Here is a 15756-nt window from a genome sequence, read left to right on the forward strand (position 1 = left end):
AAGTATTTCCTGACTGTGTGAAATTATCTCACTAAGGTCATCCTAGGGACATGTAAACCAAATATTAAAGCTGTCTGACCAGCGGTTTTGAAAAAACAAGCGACTCAACAGTTGACAGAGCTCTGCTGTGTTATGTAGAGAATAACCTTTTGTGACACATGTATTGATGAAGAAGGTGGATATCTTTGATAGCTCATTTCAGGATGGCCTGACCAAAAACTGGAAAAAAATTCCTTAAAAATACAGATTTGCATATTTCATCAGACTATATTAGTCTATAATAGCAAATAAATGAGAGTTAATTACATTCTAATTAGAGTAAAAAAGACTTGCTTAACTCAAGATTTACGTCATAATAAAACAGCATATCTGTCAGGTTATAAAGAATCTTCAGCTGGTTATCTATATCTGTATTTTCATCCTATTAACCAAGCACATTTTAACTTTCAAATTAACATTGTAAGTAAGTTCTGTTGAATAAGTTGAGACTGTACGTACTCAGAGAAAGCACACTGAAGAGACAAATGTTTGTAACTTAGAAGTTCAAGGTCATCAAAAGCATTATAAGGAATCATGTTACACTTTCATTGCACTGTTTACACAGATTGCATAATTGCTATAAATAGCACATGAGGAATCTTACAGCCCAGCTTTACCATAAAAACCCTATCACTTTGACCACTCTTTTAATTGACCACTCTATTTTTTTCCTCAAAAAGTAATCTTATTTTATCCTTACCAAGTCAACCATAAATGGAAATTAGAACTTTCTCTATCTCTATTTATTTGACCACCCTATCATGACAAACTATTATGAGCAATTTCTTTTAGATAACATAAATGGTGGTTCAGAATATATCAAAGTTGGGATTCAGGAAAGTTGCCTTTACATGTTTTAATCCTCCAAGATGGTAAGCATTTCACTATGAACTGTCAAAAAAAGTTGAACGTTCTGATAATTCCACACTAAAATTATTTTGGCTTTGATGATTTCCTAATTAATTCAATTATTTAAAATCATATTAATTATTTTTTCTGGGTGAATTGATAGGGTTTATACAGTACAAGAATTACATACAATGTAAGTCAAATTTTGACCAAAAATGACAAAAAAATTTCTTAAAAATACACATTTGCATATTTCATCACAATTTGAACAAATCTAAGTTGGGTTATCCCTAGGGACCTGTATACCAAATAACAAAGCTGTCTGACCAGCGGTTATGAAGAAGAAGATTTTTTACCAAAAACACCTTTTTTGGCATTAATTTGCCTATTTTCAACAATATCAAAAAATTAAAAAAAACAGTTTCTCAAAATCATATTTTTCATCTACACAACAAATATCAAATCAGTAAGTACTGCGGTTCTCAAGATATTTGAGTGGACGGACGCCTCACAAACGGACATACATACATACATAATACATACAGACAGACTGACGACGGACGCCGGACGGATACCCATCCCAACAGCTTCTATAGACTATAGTCTATAGTAGCTAATCATGATTCATCGTGCCATCGTTCGATAATCTTGGGATATAGACCTAGGCCTCCAAGGAATTTTAGGTTGTGCCATGCGTAAGCTTGACTGAGACCAGTTATTTTTTATGACAATAACTTAATATGAAAATTTTAGAGTTAGGCAGCGTTCACAATAACGGAGGGGGGGGGGGGCTGGAGGAATCACGATTGAAATTTATTTTTTCAGATCCCCGCCCTTAATAGCCTCAAAAAAATTCAAGTCCTCCATCTATATGATCAAAAATTTTCAAGTCCCACCAATTATTATAGGCTATAGCCGCATATTTATTAGGGATACACGCAAAGTAATAATAAATTTGTAGTGGGCAGTTCTGCTCGCAGATGTTCGACACTACCTGTTATGAGCAGCTAGAAGAGCCATATTTCTGAGGCAAGTTCTTAAATTCATTCATTTTTAAACGCATCATCAGAGGACTTTTTAGATTTATCAGTCAACGTCGACTTGAGTTTATCCAACTATGGCCTGGTCGATCAATGGCACCTGCTGAAGAGTACATAAAATGACAATATGAGAGAGTATGCAAAAAGTGAATTCCTGGCTTCATTTTGCAAATTTGTAAAAAACTGATCACAGTGACCTAGCTGCCATAAATATTTTCTTCAAAGGTAAAAGACATATATGACTTAGATGTTGCTCAAAATTGACAATAAACACGATTGGAACTAATTTGGGATAATTGGATCGTGAAGTAATGTCGATTTAATGTACAGATGTTATCTCATCTGCTTTTCTTTTTATATTACACACTTGTTTTTATTAGATAATTTGCAATATTGCAACATTCAGCTATGATGGCACCTAACACTTTTGAGAAATTTGCAAAATATGAAAATCCAATTATCCCAAATTAGTTCTAGGCCTAATCGTGTTAATACTGGAAGGTTAAAATATTCAATAAAATATACGTTTTAATCTCTGAATTTTTTAGGTGGAATAATGGAAAATTTTACGATGAGAATGTGAAAATTTAGAAAATCAAGCATGGTGACCCCATCTTTTTTCTTCAATATTTTATTATTCTCATATGCAAGAATTCACAATCCCTGATAACTGTCAACTCTCCTGGTCTTCCATGTGTTGCTTTCTGGCCTGATCTTGTGTACAAGAATATTTCACTGTCATGAGCGTCATTTGACCCAAACTTTTCTTCAACTACAACAGAGCTATCTCTGTCACTGCCGGTATGGTGTGACAGTGACACTGCAGTAGCAGGGCAGCTTTGTTCAGTTTATACAACTGCGTTCTTGTTCTACTCTTTACAGCATGTTCAACTGTCCAGTATGTACCGCGCATTTGTATCATTGACAATTTAAATGAGTTTAAGCTCGACTCTAATGCAATTATCACCCAGTGGTATTCATATAGGCCTAGGCCTAGGCCTATTGGCCCACAGGCTTTGTCGACAAACTGAACATTGTGTTTCAGCGTGCTGTAAGGAGACATCCAAAAACTGTATTTGATATAGGATAGAAATATTTAAAAAATTATCAACAGTTTCAGCTTCTGCCCCGTTACTAGGCCCACATGTTTGTTTTTTTAACGAAAAATCATACATGTTTAGATTTTATCGAGTTAAGCTTAAATGTCATGAAATGTGACAAAATTGTTCTAGATTTGTTTGATTAATTATTAGGCCTACTAGCCTAATATTAGCCTAGAACAATTGGATGACATTAAAATGTTATTCATTTTATATTGAATTAGGCCAACCTTGGAATTTGAAAATATAAAAAAACACGATTGGAACTATTTTGGGAAAATTGGATGAGAGTAATTATTAGGAAAATGTAACGAAATCGAAATTTTTACAGCTTAAAGTTTACAAAATGATAGAAAAGTGTAAAATTTGAAATATTGTTCTCATCGAACAAAACCAACGAAAACACAATGATTATTGCATAACTCTTTCATCGGATTCATTTTTATGACAAAATGTTGATTTTTGTGTAAATGTACTGAAGAAAAGAGACAAAATGCTTAAAATTTCTCTTATTGACGACTTTTGAGTCAGGGCACTTTTGAAATGCCCCTGCTTTTTTCGTGAATTTGAGGCTTCATAAACATTTAATTGAGTCAGGGCACATTTTAAATGACCCTGACTGACTTAACTGTAAATCAATCAAAAGACTTCAATTTGGTCGAGGCAAAGTGACAAACTGAGATTACTAGGCTACTAGTATTTCAGTAATGAAGAACCACTAATCATCACTTGCTGAAAACTCATAACATATGCTTTTGTCATATTTTCTGAGCCGTAGGCCTACTCACTGTATTGAACTATAGACAAGCTCACACACTTTCATTCAAATATGAATATTGTTCCTTTGTTTTGAACAATATTGCATTAGACACTATCATGCACTGATACTTACTCGTAACATTTCAACAGCATTGTAAATTTTGAATAAAATTTTAAAGGTGGTGAGCAAATCAGGTGTAATATTAGACAAATTTCTAAAATTCTTGAGAAATTGTGCCTATCCAATTATCCCAAATTAGTTCCAATCGTGTTAAAAGTAAACAGGTCAAAGTGAACCAAAAAATTTTCAGGTCCCCTATAGGTACATATAATCCCGGTCACTACTTGGCTTTACCGCTGACGGTGGATTATACCGTAGGCCTACATACAAGATATGCGTACGTGTCCTGGCCCTTTATATACGTGTCATGTCGTCTGCTGCAACTCTGACTTCGCCTAGCTGTTAAACAGAGCATGATGGGAAATTAGGGGTTTTTCCAATATGGCGTCGTAGAGCATGTGATGGCCGCTTGGAGGAGGTTTGATATTTTCCGCGTAGGTAGACGAGACCGTTCGTTGCATGTTTAATTTAAAGTACATTTGAATATATTCCAAGACAACGCGATGGATCTGCCGACTGTAGAAATTGAACTTGAACGGGGTGAAGCAGGTGAGTGTACAACCCGGTACATCTGGTAGTGGCATCCGGCATATTATTGGCACTACAGAGAACATACATGCGCGTTGTGAAGTACAATGCTTTATTTTACATTCTGTGCGATTGCATCATAAATTGTTGTGAATGGTACAAATTGCAAAAGTATTAGTTTCACATTTTCAATGCTAGTATTAGCCTAGGTGGTCCATATTACATGTTACTATTAGCTCTAGGCTAGCGTGAACTCATCAGCATTTTAAATACTCGATCGATGTCAATGTGTTACACTATCAGATTTGACATCACTCGGTCAATATGCATATACGGACACCAAAGGTCGAAAATCACGTAGCAGCTGATACCATTGGGGAAAATTTGACAATCGTGAAAAAACGCAGGGCGCTGTGGCCATCAAAAGGATCATCAGTTGGTCGTCCGCGTCTCTGATGAAATGATGTATGAGATGTTAAAGTGAAACTGAAAGAACGAAAAGCTTCAGACGTAGATGATGGAGGTAAAATATACTCCCATGATTAAGTTGATAAAGCCCTACTCTATATGCAGTGTGAGGTCATGCCAGGGGCCCGAGCCAGGGAGGCGTCATCCCACTGTCACACTCACGTCACCTTGAGAAACTTGGCAACGATCAATTTCCCCGTTGAAAAGTTCAATCGCTTTATTGATAAGGTTTGATGGTTGTCGTAATTTTTGCCATAAAAACGTTCAGAGGTTGTACATACCGTCAATATAAATGGGAACCAATACCGCTTTGAGTTTTTCAACTTTGACCTCGAGTCCAACAGTCCACTCAGTCCGAACATCGTTCATTGATAGGTGCCATAGGTTGATGTGAGAGAGTTCACAGAAAATGTATTCCTCTCCATAGGAGAGGAAAACGTTGATGACAAAATAGCAGGTGAAAATAAGTGAATTCAATTTGCCATGTTGCCATCATGCTGTGTTGATAATATGTATTATTGCTCAGGTTTGGGAAGATAGGTAAATGGGCTTGGAACCCTAGTACCATATCTCCTATGTTTCTGATATACTTTACATTGGTATACCTAGGGTAACTCTTGTAAAATGACTGGGATCAACTGTGGTAAAACTGCCTGGGTTTGTCTCTTAACAAAAGTGCTGTATGTGGATTGACCATCATGAAAAGGTCACATCTTCGATGTTCAATGACCCAAGAGTGCCTAAAATTTGACAGTAGTCATTAATTATTTAGTTTGTAGCTGAATATTACATTTAAGAGGTGTGAATGGCTACTCTATAATTTGCTGCTGACCAAACATACATTGAACCAGGTTACAATTTAAATGTCTATTTATATAAGTATTTTTTATGTGTTCACCAAAGTTGATAAACAGATGGTAATTCAATTTACACATAGATATTGACTGTGGCTACTGTGTGGCAGTGTAGGTGGTTTCAGTGAGGACACCTCAATATCTGTGTGTTAATACTTAATTTGAAATCTAATGTAGACAATTAGTGAACAGATACATGTATGTGCACAGGTTTTCTAGCCAAAAGGCTGTACCCTGGTAAATGGTGTGAGTGATCTCGGTGGTAATTTTTACCTTGGGATGGTGCCCTAGATATGGCTAGCAGTCATGTTATGTTCCATAATAAATGTTATATGATTTCCCAAACCATTAAACTACAGTCCTCAACTTGGCAAAAACATTGTTCTTTCAATGATTGAACTTAGCGCTGAAAGAGTTCAGTAGTAAACAATTTGTATATTCTGTCAACTGAGTTAAATATGATAACAATAAAAAAGTTCAATGGTTAATGAATTGTCTATCTTCTCTGCTAAGTGAGTTACATAACAAGACGTGCTTGTGGCACAAGTTGAGTTTCCTTGGTATGCTGTTGAGAGTGTTGAATTAAGTCACTCCCCCACATCAAGGGCCCTCCAACATGTTTTAGAGTACTACTTGGGCTAATGTGCAGCGTCTCAGAATCTGTTATCCAACGTGTTGGCTGAACCTTACCATTATAATTGAATAATACAAATAGCAAAAAGTGACATCTCGTGTTGTGTTTTATATCTAGCTTACCCTATACTGTCAAAGAAACGTGCAACATCCTTATTTGCCCTTGTGAGCTGCGTTCTTAATCTACCCAACACAAGCTGCTGTTTATCACTGATAACTTTATATACAAACAGTGTACATGTACCTTGTGACTTTAAAGGGCCATTAGCTTTGATGATTTTTGAACTGTTTTTGTTTTTTGAAGTCAAGAATACAGACACAGATATTGTCAACTCGATGCTCTCTCCACTCTGACCCTTTCATGTATGTTTGTCATTGGCACATTTCCAAGTTGTTTCTGTCATAACATATCAGTTTTCCATTGCAAATGAGGACTTCTAAGCAACTGTGACAGATAAAGTTTGTCCTTTCCACACTTGGTGTGAAAACTAAAAGAGAGGCTCTGGACTGTAGAGTTATGTCATTTTCATATCCAGGATATGCAAATCAGATGGCTAACATACAGAACTGTCACCGTAGATTAAAACTTCTTTTGATCTGTCTCTCCAGGTTTGGGCTTTAATATCCGCGGCGGCACTGACCAGCCTTACATTGCAAATGATGATGGTATTTTTGTGACCAAGATCAGAGACGACGGTGCAGCAGCAAAAGATGGCACACTACAACTGGGCGATAAAATTCTGAAGGTATGGCTCTTGGTTATCATTCTGGTGAAGTGCAGAGATTGATGGTCTGATCAACAGTCGCCCGCATCAGAAAATTTGTTCATGATGACAAATAAACCTTGTTCTGTAATGCTTGTGAACAAGGAGCACTATTTTAGGCAGATAAGCAGATGACATATTCCAGAAACAATAGGGCAATGTGTAATTAAGTTATTTTTATGTAATCTTTGTACCATACAGAAAGAAGTATCAACTGTCCTCATAGAGATATGCGACAACGTGATATTGATGAGTGATGATGTTGCTATGGTGAAATTTGGAAATAATGACTGCTATTGAAATACAGCTAATTGAATCATACAATGATTTATCCTTGTCATGTTTCCATTCTCACTTTGTTATCCCTTTTACCCCTCTTGTTTTGATAGATAAATGATCAAAGCGTTGAAAATGTCAAGCATGACACCGCTGTGGATCTGTTCATTCACGCTGGAAACAATGTGAGACTACTCGTACAGCAAGGTGCTGAAAGAGCAATAATGGTAAGGCAACATTGCTTCACCGAAGTACGAAGCATCAGTGTTTCGTTAATATTCAGTGATATAAGCTTTCATGTGGCTATTGCAGCCTGGTGTAGTACAGTTTACAATCCATGGGTATATGTGTATGTCATTATGTAAAAAATTGCTGAACCTTTTGGTGGATCCATAGACCCTCGAGAAAACCTGAGGATCTATGGTTGATCCATTTGTGGACAGAACTTGTACCCAAACGAGCAAAGCAAACTAGCAGGGGTCTTTACTTCAATCACTTGTGTTCAGAACAGTTAATGCCATGGGGCACGCTTTTCTAACAACTTGCTTTAACCATGTATGAGTGAATGAACCCTATTTTCATTTTATTCTTGAGAGATATCATCAGTCAGTGAGCAAATGACTGATGCTTGTTGTAGGGGATTGACAACTGCGATGTGTGTACCAGTATGAAACAATTCAACATTTCAGGCATCTATGTTTTCACAAGAAAATCACCTGAGCTGTGCTTTGATGATGTTACAAATTCCAAATTCCATTTTTTTGAAATATATTTTATTAAACTGACTGACTTGTTCTGTCATTGCGGTTCTCTCAGAAAACCTGTATGTACACCTGATTCTAGGACTTATGCTCTGGCTATACACAAGCTAGTAATGTATTTTACTGCTGTACATCAGATGCTATGTCTGTTCACTTGCTTTTTTCCCCATGTAGTTTACATGTTCTGGTACTCAAACCATCTGCTGCCTCAGCTGAGCTGTAGTCTTGAGTTGGAATGACTTTCTGTGAATTGTACTTAAATTCTCACTGTAATAGAATTTTATTCAGAATATGTCATCCAGCAGTACAAGAGACATTTTGCTGAATTTGCACCAATCTTTTTGTACTGTTGTCCACTGACCTTGATACCATCATTATATAGAGAATATTTTTTTTTTGCTTGTTTAAGAAAGACCACAGACTGCTTTTTAAGAACATAAAATTTTGCATTGTGGTGTTCCATCCAGCAGCGTAGAATGCCACTGCCCTCATATGTTTGATTTGAAAAGCTTGTTGGTGTATGTTACAAAATTTCATGCACAGATTGGTGTAGTTCCAAATTATTCGGTATGAGCATTGATAATCATGTAGTAATCGATCACTGTTGTAAATGTTTGAGTGATTTATGCATTGTAATGAGCCTCTTTTACTGAACTCTTAAAGGGACAAAGTCAGCCATTTTTCATGAATTTTGTTTGATACGAGATACTAATATTGTTTGACAGGTTGAAAGATAATGAATGAATGGGTGACCATGCATATATATTTGACCCCGGCTTTAGGCAAATTAAATGAAACCATGACAAAAATGAATTAATGGTCATGACTATTAATTCATTTTCACGATGGTTTCATGTATCGTGTCTAAAACCAGGGTCAAATATATGCATGGTCACCCATTTATTCAGTATCTTTCAACATGTCAAACAATATAAGTAGTGGAAAATATGTTGTTCATATAAGTAAGTATAATATAAGTAGTATCTCGTATCAAACAAAATTCATGAAAAATGGCCGACTTTGTCCCTTTACTAATAAGTCATTATAAACAGATTCGTCAGTGTTTACTTCATGAAGTAAATGGATGTTTCATAGCTTGTTTCGTGTCTTCATTTACTGAGTAAACTTTTGACATAGGGGTTCACATCATGACAAGTGAAAGTAAAAAAATTGCAAGAAAATTTGAATGATCAGAAAACTATTAACTAATGCTTACAATACATTATTTTGATCTTTCTTTCCCATTTCAAGAGGTACTACATGTTCTGATGCAAGTTACCTTGAAAGAGGAGAATTATAATATTCTTTGATCACCAAATGGAAGTGAACCCAAAAGCTGTCAACCTAGAAAATTCTGTAAATTGTTTTATGTTGCATAAATGAACTAATGACTTCATTCAAGAGAGAAGGTCACCTAGGGGGGCCTCTAAATTCTTTGTTTGATTATTCTGCAGGAAAAGAGTGACGTTTCTACCAACAGTAGACCAGAACCCGAACCAGAAAGTTCTTTCAGTACGTGGACGACGGTCTCGATTGTTGTTGGTGCAGTTCTAGTCGCGGGAGTTTTGTACGGATTCAAATACAGAGGTCGGTAGCGGCTTGAAAATGAAAGTGTAACTGGAGAACACACAGAACTCTTCTCCCCATTTTGAAGTACTTCTAAAATCCATTTTGTGAGTTTGACCACAATTCGTACTAATCCATGTATTATGAAAGATTTACCAAGTAGACTGAGATGTGAATTTTGTCACTTTTCAGATGCCAAATAAGAAACATTCAGTGTAATAAATAACATGTGCAGTTTTTAAAAGATTAGTTTATTTGTCATTGGCGAACTTATATGGAAAAACCTGTGATGAAAGTACTTGAAGAAGAATTAAATAATTTTTATATAATGTAAAATGCTCATTGTATAATCCAATTATCCCCCTGTGCAACTTTATGGAGACAGCGCCCTCACATTTATGCAGTAACTTTCTCATCATGCTCTGGCTTTTTAACCATGGCACTGTGCTTCAACATAGAGAGTGGAGCAGAACCTCCACTGTCTATGGCTTAAAATGAGAGCAGATTGTGAATAAAAGAAACGCTCTCTTAGTGCCACTTGTATTTTTTATCTGTATGCATTCTGTTGTAATGAAATCAATGTAGGATTTGAAATTTATTGTCAGCCTAAAGAAAATAGTAATAAGATATTATGCTACTGTGGATGATTGTATTCAGTGACAGTATGGTATATAGTATTCACAGACCATGGTTTTAAGGCCTATAGGCCCTCTTCTGAGGCCCAGCCAACCCTTTGCTTTGTACAGGCATGGTCCACAAGTGCTCAAGCTCTCTCTTCGGTACATTTAGTGAAATCATTTCAACAGAGAGAATATGTGACAGCAAGTCACACAGACATTAGAGTGTATACATTTTCAATGCACATGTAAGGACGATTGAATTGCTAGAAAGCTATATCCCACCTGGTGAGCAAGATTCCAAATTTACCATTGAAGCTTTGAGAGATGTTTTTGTAAAATGAATTTGCAGGTGTCAGTTCGCAGGAAGTTGACTTTTGCCACATTGAATGTTCATGTTTGTCTTGAGTATGTAAATTTATTCATTCAGCTTTAAATAAGAATTTAATCCATATATAATTATCCATTGTGCCACAGTCCTCCACAATTTTGCAAGCCGTTGATATCGTGTCATTTGATTTTCCCAGGATAGTAAATGTAGTGCAGATATCAGTCTGCTTACTTGTACTGTATTGTCATAGATTTACTCTGACAGAGATCTCATGGATACAGTGTAAACAGAGACAGTGAAGCAGTAATTGTTTACAATTTGAGGTCCCTGTGAAGCTCAGAAAGGTTGGCACAGTCAAGTATTAAAAACATCTGTACAAAAATTGCTTTTTCATTACATGAATGCATGTCTTATTCTTGTTTGAAGATGTGCATTTGATTATGAAGTGTAAATTGTTTTCCACATTTGCACATCACCAGTACTTTTCTTTTTTTTATCGTGCGAAAGTTACTCTAAATGATCTAACATTGAATTAACAAGCTCATGTATTGTTGTATTGTTGTATTTTTATTATTCAAAGTGCAGATTCCTTTTGTAAGAGGTCAGGGAGACAACATGCATGCTGTCAGTGTCAGCTGTCATTTATAGCAGGTTAAAAAGGCATGGTTCAGGCGTCAGATTGTCTTGCCAGGAAATTTACTTACTAGATTACAATTTCAATGGAAATAAAAGGCCATGACACCTTCATAATCTTCTTACAGACTAGAACAAACTCAATCCCTGGGATTGATTCCCCTACCTTTAAGGAGACACATAAAAGTTACTGTTAGATAGACCATCACTTCAGCGTGTGCTAGTGATTGTGAGTCCTGCACAAGCTTCAGCATACTAAGGCACGGATAACAACATTTCTGTACTAGGATGGTTATCCCCTAAATATTGCCCCCACCAATCAATTTTATTCAAACCTGACGAAAAAGATTTTGAGACAAAACCTGACAGCCTGCTTATTTAGCTTTCCCAATTTCAATGTAGTACTGGGTAACTGTGCAATACCCTTCAGACTGAAACACAAAGTCATATACATATTTCCCCCTTTGAAAAGTTATGTTGCCTGGGACCAGAATACCTGAGTACTTCTCAATGCTACTTTTTTGTGACAGTGTATGACATATATTTGGTACAGAGTTTGCTTGTGATGTTTATAGTCCATGGTACTCGTGCCAAGTTGTGTCATATCATATCATGGGTATCTGGTTTTCAGAATACTGTCGCATTAGTCATTTTTACAATACATTCCTGCAAGGCTGACACTGTGTATATCCCTTCTACTTTCATGCTTTGTTGACTTCCATTTTTCGAATAAAGTTCTGTAAGCTATCTTTCCAACTCAAATTTCTTTTGAATAATGAACCTATTTGCATTGACTTTGTGAAACTCGAAATGATGAGGAAGGTTTTGTTCACTGAGTCAAACATCTTTACAATATTTGTAAATCTTTACAAGGAAATTTTTGGAGTTACAGGTAATAAATGATAAGTGGTATCAGAAAAGTGCCTTGGCTGAATCAGGGTGCTGTCAATTTGCAGTCAGGTGGTTTAGGCTGGGGGAGGGGCGATACGGTAATGTAACATGATAGATCAGGGTTGAAGTGTGTAGGAATGTATAAAAAGTAAGATTTCATATCAACTTAAAAGACAACAGAAGGCACCTTCAAAATAGTTCTACAAACAATATTTCATCCCACCGTACTAGTGTAGAGGACCAATTGTGTCATTCAGGATATGGAGGCCTCAACCTGGAGGTGTGATGGGAAAACAATGTAAACGACAAGTGTTGGATGGAAAGCACAAGCATAATTTTCTGTTGATGTTTTAACCCTTTCACCCCCAGTTCCATGTATACAGGTCCAACTTTACCATAGAAAACAATGGATTTGGGACAAACCATGGTGGTGAAAGGGTTAAATCTTAAATTTTTGTCAAGTGTACCAGTTGTCACAGAAACGGTATCTAGGGGGAGGAGATAGGGTGTGCCACTGTTTTGTTCATTTTAATTTTTATTAATGCCTGTTTCTCGGGATAGGTAATATTATGTCTTGGTATATGTAAGGACTGCTTTGTGAGTGTGCATTATTTCATTTTTTTCAATGCACCATACACTGAATGCAAGTTATGATGTGTTTTTTAAATGTTTGTACAAGTCGTACATCTTCAATGTGCAACATTTCTTTTGAGTACAGGAAACTCTTTAATTATCTATGGCTTTACTAAAGAGATGATCTCAATTATGCCAATGCCAACAAAAACTGAATGTAAAAATTGGAAGTAATTTTGCCAGCATGGATTTATCACAAATCCAGTGATACAATGTATTTTAAATATACTGCTACAGAGATCAATTTAAATGTAGAAGGATAGAGATAGAATTCATTACATCTTAGAATGCCTCTTCAAAGCTTTGTTGAAAAGAAAAACTTTGTTGAAAAGACTCAGAGATGGCAATAGGCAGCATAATGTTGAAAAAATGCTTTTGAGCATTGCATACTTCAAATTGACTTTTATGTATATTGTCAGATCTTAATAAAAAAGTTGTCAAACAGTAAGATTTTGTCTTTCTCGTGATTTTGTCCACAAGAGTACATGGTTTGGGTTCTCATCATACCGCAAGCTACCAACAATCCCTTTATACCCCAGACTGGCCTTGTATTCTGTGCGTAGTACACACAGTATCATGGGCAAGTGCTACAGGAGCAAGAGAGATGATATGGAGTAGATGTTCCACACCTCCCATACCTGTATCAAAACTATTACAAAAACATATTCAACTGACCAATGATCACAGGGTCAACCTGCGTAATATACCTACTCTGGATTGAAATGACATGCATTGGTGCTGAAGTGTGATATGGACACAAGACAAAAAGAAATGTGAATGCAATACAACCAAAGGCATATGTACCAGTAGGTTGTTTTCATGAATTATCCCTATGTACTTCCCGAACAAGAATGCATATTTGTATTCAATGGTTTGCTTTATAACAGTTCATTTAAGGTCTATTTCACATTATACTCAATACTGTGTAAAAGTAACTCTTCTAACATGAAGGAATAATGAGCAGATATTATATTCCTAAAGTTGAGAACACTCAGGTGTTCCATCAAGGATGAGAGATGAGGTTGTATTGCGCCCTCTAACCGTCCCTTCATGTAAACTTTGGCATGTTTGGTATACATGTATTTGAGTGAGCCGCCTATCCTATGGGCCGCTGTTACTCCAGTCTGGTGTATCTGTCCAGCAACACGGCCAAGCTTGGAAGAAGTGTAGTTTGTTTCCATCTGATGTCTACAAATAGTACAATTAAAAGCAAATCTGTGCACTGTAAATGTCATTGAATTTCACTCATGATATTTTGGTTAATTCCACTTAATTAGGAGATGCTGCCTACGGTTGAGTTGGTCTTGCTACCCTTAAAGCTTGACATCTTTTTCAAGTTGAAAAAAAAAGGTGTATCGAATATATGCAGTTTCCACATGTATTTGCATCATAATGATATCTGTGCTTTCATATTGTGCATGGCACACAATGTACTGATAGTCTGTCTTGATGAATACTGTAATATAGGGTTATTCACAAAATACGGCCCTGTATGGACAAGGGCTCAGTGAGTGACGTATTGGACGAGCCGAAGGCGAGTCCAATACGTCACTCACTGAGCCCGAGTCCATACAGGGCCGTATTTTGTGTATAACCCTATTATTATACACCTCCCTCCATTAATCGTCCGTATGAACTAATTCTATGGTAAATTTTGAGGGATGCGGCACGCGCGATATGAGTGGAACGCGCGCGATTGCTCTGTAGTACAAGTCCCTTGCGTTGGCACGAAGCCAATTAATTTTCAGTGCAGCTCAAGCAAACTTTGCTGAATATTTTCAATTTAATTTGTTTTTAAAATAAAAATCAATTGCATTTGGACTCCGTTTTTGTTTAGCATGTTTTAACCCTTATACTACAAATACATTTTGGTGGAAGATGTTATTATGTCTATAACTCTCCGTAAAATAGTTTGTTACATCCGATAATCACTAGGTCACGTCAAACAGGCGCATCACGCGTCTCCCGTATTCGGGACTCCGCGTACTATACAAAATACAGAAAGTTATTGGACGATCAAACTCCCATAGGTTACGGCAGTAGGTGTATAGTAATACTCTATATTTGCATTTCATTTCACAACAAAAACACATGCTTGACCTACCTCACTGTAATATCAAGTGCTTCAAAGGCTGGCAAATCGTAGTCCTCCACGCCAAAGGCAATTCATTCACGCATTGCTCTGTGGTGTTATATATGTCCTGTGAAAATTACCTCAACATGTCTATGGTGTTGCAAATTGCAAACACAAGGAGAACATGTTAGTTACTACAGTAACTGACTATGGAGGCCCACACAAGTGTTATTTCCTAAGCCCACATAAATATAATTTCCTGCAGTCTTTCTTTCCAAAAGAAATTTCAAGTGCAAATTGTGGCCCTTTGTGTTAACCTCAGCTTCAATGCCTCATTACCTCATTGAGAGATGCACCATCAGATCTTGGATCTGAATGGATGTGCAATTTTCTGTCCTTCAAAGCTGGGAAATGTATTTTCTTTGTAGAAGACATGGCATATATATGTCCTTCCATATCTCTTTCCTATCATTATAATATATTCTTCAGAGGCAGCAGAGCTGAAATTTTCTTCACAAGTTTCACTGGGTATATTTTGCATTGTCACTTTTTCAGTTTGCACAAGAAAAGTTCTGCCTTTCAGATGCCAAAACCTGGTGTCGCACATTCACATGCCTAATTTTGACACCACACATATTGTGCTGGTCACTGGAATGAAGATGCAAATACTCCTCAGAGGAAAACAGATGTGCCAGTTTTTAAAATGAAACCTTCACTTTGTGCAAGGGTGAATACATACACAGTGTCTATAATCCATCCCATCCTATCTACAAATGGAATGGAAATTGCTGGTGAGATCAAAAGTAAAAGCTTGGCAAA

At 36.5% G+C, this 15756-nt stretch overlaps 1 protein-coding gene across 1 annotated transcript; it reads left to right on the forward strand.

The window, feature by feature from the left end:
* The first annotated feature begins 4265 nt into the window (after positions 1-4265).
* Positions 4266-13311, forward strand: LOC139150014 (synaptojanin-2-binding protein-like). The gene is made up of 5 exons (XM_070722153.1): positions 4266-4457; positions 7001-7137; positions 7545-7658; positions 9647-12577; positions 12668-13311. Exons 1-4 carry the CDS (start codon positions 4412-4414, stop codon positions 9785-9787), a joined length of 438 nt encoding a protein of 145 aa, XP_070578254.1. The 5' UTR covers positions 4266-4411; the 3' UTR covers positions 9788-12577; positions 12668-13311.
* The last annotated feature ends 2445 nt before the right edge of the window (positions 13312-15756 follow it).

This window comes from Ptychodera flava, chromosome 14 (genome assembly GCF_041260155.1).
Source record: "Ptychodera flava strain L36383 chromosome 14, AS_Pfla_20210202, whole genome shotgun sequence".
NCBI lineage: Eukaryota > Metazoa > Hemichordata > Enteropneusta > Ptychoderidae > Ptychodera > Ptychodera flava.